Source organism: Solanum verrucosum, unplaced genomic scaffold (assembly GCF_900185275.1).
Source record: "Solanum verrucosum unplaced genomic scaffold, falcon-dt-bn FXZP01000261.1, whole genome shotgun sequence".
In the NCBI taxonomy this organism is placed as follows: domain Eukaryota; kingdom Viridiplantae; phylum Streptophyta; class Magnoliopsida; order Solanales; family Solanaceae; genus Solanum; species Solanum verrucosum.
In genome coordinates, this window is record NW_026019969.1 from 12,234,239 (window position 1) to 12,238,175 (window position 3,937).

At 38.2% G+C, this 3,937-nt stretch overlaps 1 protein-coding gene across 1 annotated transcript; it reads right to left on the reverse strand.

The window, feature by feature from the left end:
* Positions 1-1,671: 1,671 nt before the first annotated feature.
* On the reverse strand, positions 1,672-2,601 carry LOC125816173 (zinc finger protein 4-like). The gene has a single exon (XM_049495764.1). The coding sequence runs from the start codon at positions 2,584-2,586 to the stop codon at positions 1,918-1,920; it is 669 nt and encodes a 222-aa protein (XP_049351721.1). The 5' UTR covers positions 2,587-2,601; the 3' UTR covers positions 1,672-1,917.
* Positions 2,602-3,937: the final 1,336 nt, after the last annotated feature.

Consider the following 3,937-nt stretch of genomic DNA (forward strand, 5'->3'; position numbering starts at 1 on the left):
TTCTCTGTGTCAAGGCTTTATTAGAACATGTAAAAGAATTGCGTTCAACTATAGGCTGTGGTTCTGATCTGTGTATTCCAGAAGATTGCAAAATCCATTAGGTTTGATGGTCTATACTAGTACTTCTATGTAAATGATGAGATCTTAAGGCCATTTTTGCAATAGTCAGCCAAGCAGGGACACTAGGTTCAATGGGTTATACTGGTATATTTTAGATAGTGGAGGGCAGATCAAAAAGGTTAATGAAGTGCATTCAAGCATATATGCAGCATGTACAAATAAATGAAGTACTCAGAAGTGGTGAGTGGTAATTTTGTAAAATGTGAAAGGATTCTTGTAATCTCTGTAGAATTTGCACCATTGTTAAAAAAAATAATTAATAATGGACAATAATTTGTATTCCCTAGTATAGGTAACTGTTGCTTCTAATATCTAAACTGGTGATTAAGTGGTGCTGTGTGGATTTTGTCAAATCGATATGAAAGATAAAGCTTCATAGCGATCAGTAGCAACATCCAAATCTCAAGGTGGGGGTGGGAGGGGAGGCTTTGTGGCCTGTGCTAGCCCTCCTTTTTACCTGCCTCATGTCATGTAGAAGAGCACCACTTCTTCCTCAAAGTTTTTGAGAAGCTGAAAACTTTAAAATTGCCAAGTTGAGAAGTCAAGTTCTCTTTGCCACTGACTGAAATATTATAACGTCAACTGGTCATGTGGATTCCTAAGTATGTAAGTGAAGTTACAATGGATTGAACATTTGGTCTTACAATGAGATATTATCTTATGTTATCTCTTATGCATTAGACAATCTGAAAGTTGAGAGTTGACGACTTGTAGGTCAGCTATTCCTGTAGAATCTGATGGAAGTAGGGTACAGCTCTGAACAGTTAGACTGATTACCGACACACTTTCACACCAACCTTATGAAGCACTTTGTAGAGAATGGCTTGCTGACTTTGGTGCTGAATAAAGTAGGCCTAGACTTAATGATTTTGGAAGGGGAAGTATAAAATGTTATTTAGACTTGTGTTTCATGTGTGTGCGGCAGAAGTTCAACATAATTCTAGAGTGGTGCTATTGGTGGGTTTCTGTTTTGCTGTTTAGTGTAGCACTTAAGTGTTTATTGCTGACCATAAGGAGTTTTGGGTTCTGTTCATTTGGCATGTGATAGTGGAAAGAGGTCTAACTTACATTTGACATGTTGCGAGCAATAGAGGTGAAGGCCCATTAGTTTCTTTTTCCAGTGTACTGTGCGACAACTTTGTCCTGAACACTATCCACCACCATCTAAAATAACAAGAAAGTAGAGAAGGAAAGGGGAGAGACTAGATATCCATTTCCATCTCTTAGATGTTGCTAACCAGGAAACGGAATTACATCTGATCAAATTTTTTACTCAGTATGAGGACTTCCATAGCTTCTATCTGCACTATTACCCCAGTACTTCGTTCCACGCACTCGCTCCCTCCTCTCTCTCTTTGTTTTGCAAGTGAATCTCTTTAAATTCATCAATAAACCAAGATAGAAAATTGATGTTTCCTCTAAAATTCTAATCGGAATTTGTCTAATTTCTTGATCTTAAACATACTGCTCTAGATTGCCCGAGCTTAATACCAAAAAGTTATAAATGCATATTCAATAACCTTCTGCCACTATTTGGGAGAGAGTAAGACGTTAAAAAGTTGTTCTTAGTGCAGTAGGGAAAAAAAGAAACTGAAAAGTACATATTACATCTTAGGTATCATTCATCTGATAAAGCTGGAAATCTTGACATTTAGGAGCACTACTTCTCTAGGATCTTTTACTCTAAACAGGTCTCGCAGATCATACAGTCAGTTCATGTACTGATGATGAACCAAGCTGAAGCTGTTACATGAGAGGATAGAAAATAGTTTCATTTGCAATAGATGAGTAGAATAATTACAGCTTGAGATTCAGATCAATCTTATTTGTATTTGAAGCCTGGTCTTCTGATTGTTGTGGATTTAGTCGAAAACTTCCTGGCCATTTCAATTCAAATCCTTCGTCTACCGGATTGGGATGAGATGTCATTTGAAAGCCTGTACTAGCCTCGCTGAACCTTGCCACAGTTGAACTTACATCTCTACCTGTTGTATGCACAAGTGAGTGAGGAACCATGCCAAGAGATCTGAACATGGGATTGTTGATAGGCAAAGCCATCATTGTCATCATCCTCTGGGACTGATACTGTCTCACTGCCCCTCTTTCTCTCTTGTGAGCATTCTGGTGGCCTCCCAGAGCCTGTGAACTGTAGAACTTCCTCATGCAGAAGTTACATGAAAAAACCTTGCCAGGAGTAGGTCTTGTCTGTGACTCAGATTCTTTAGATGTTGAAGGTGAGTTTCTTCCTAAGCTCAAACTCAACCACTCACCTTGATCAAATATTGAAGTTCCGCGGCTGCCATCCTCAGGACTTCTCATTCTGCTGGCTGTTGAAATTATGCAGAAGTCTTTTTTTTCTTCCCTCCCCCACAATTTTGCTGAAGAGACAGGCTTTATGAAGATACTGACCAAATGGACTCTTAAAGGGCTAGAGATCAGAGAGGCAAGGAATAAAATTGAGATCATGCAGGAGGTGAAGGTGAGATTAGGTATTGAAATTTATCATATCTCTTTTCACTGTCCCCACCTAGTGAGGCTTGGTGTTCCAGGGGACAATGCTTACGTCATGTTTCACTGCCGTCCCTGTCAAGCCCGCGATTCCCCCACTTCTTCTTTGTTTTCTCTTTTATCTAATCAAATAATTCTGCCTTTAACAATTTCTTGTTGGAGTTAATTAGGTTGAGAATCACTGTGATTCAATTTATAGTCTAATCATAATCCTACAGTTTCTTTTGCCTGCGGTGCAGCTGCCTTCAATGTTGAATTTGTCATATAGAATGTATTGGATTATGCTTGTATTCAGTATGATAAGAATTTAGAGATCACATGACTGAAATTCATGTGTTTGAGATTAGTTTAAAAGGCATAGATTTTGCATCTGGCAGCTTATTATTGAAGCTTGTCCCACTTCAAAGAATTCATTATTTTTTAGAGCTGGATATTTGTTCGATAGCTCCAAGAATCAATTTCCTGCTCTGATTGTCTCTGTCATTTTTCCTGTTGTTATTACTAGTGATTGGTAAAAAAATTTGTAGCTTGCGAAAACTTTTCATATTAAGTAGGTGTGGAAGTATTGTAAAGATGGAACCCACCAGCAGTGACTTGTTTCCTTTGTGAAAGAATGAGTGAATGAGAAGCTTTAGGAAGCAGAATGTAGATGTTGGAGTGAGTGGTGGTAGTGTCATACTAAATTGAGTGTGCCTTGTTTCAATGTCTGATGGAGTGGTAGGGTCCAAAGATTTGTCAATAATAGTGATTAAAATAGGAAAGGGATGAGATAGCATCTTTTCCAACTTTGTTTAGTATTTTCTTCTAAACATGAGGATCTATGTGGGTGTCTTCATGTTGGGGTTTCTTTTCTGACAGATAGTGGGCATTGTATATGAACAGCAGAAAAGTCCAGTTCACCATGAGATATAGATCCCCCCCCCCCCCCCCCCCCTCTATTTCTCTCAATAATTAGAAAAAATAATTGAGTAAAAATTATTTGTTCTGTTGAGAAACAAAAATCCTCTGCAACTTAATTTGTTGGGCGGTAATAAGTATCCAGTGGAATGGTCGACATTAAAACAAGTTGACCTGGCTACTACTGTTATCTGAAAAAGAAGTTACTGCAGCTGAAGCTAGAACATTTGGTTACTGTCAATTGATGAATTTTCTTTTATGGAGCACCGTATATTTGGTTGAGGTTCAATGTAATGAAGTGTTATACTGTCACATATGTTAAGGCAATAATCAGCCAACATACATTACTGTCCGTTTCTAGACATTTTAACAAGTGTTTTGGATTTTCCTGCTGATTAGTCTTTGTTCCGTC

Bases quoted from the DNA above. Each gene is read 5' to 3' on its own strand.
- LOC125816173 (XM_049495764.1), bottom strand. From the start codon at position 2,586: ATGATCTCAATTTTATTCCTTGCCTCTCTGATCTCTAGCCCTTTAAGA.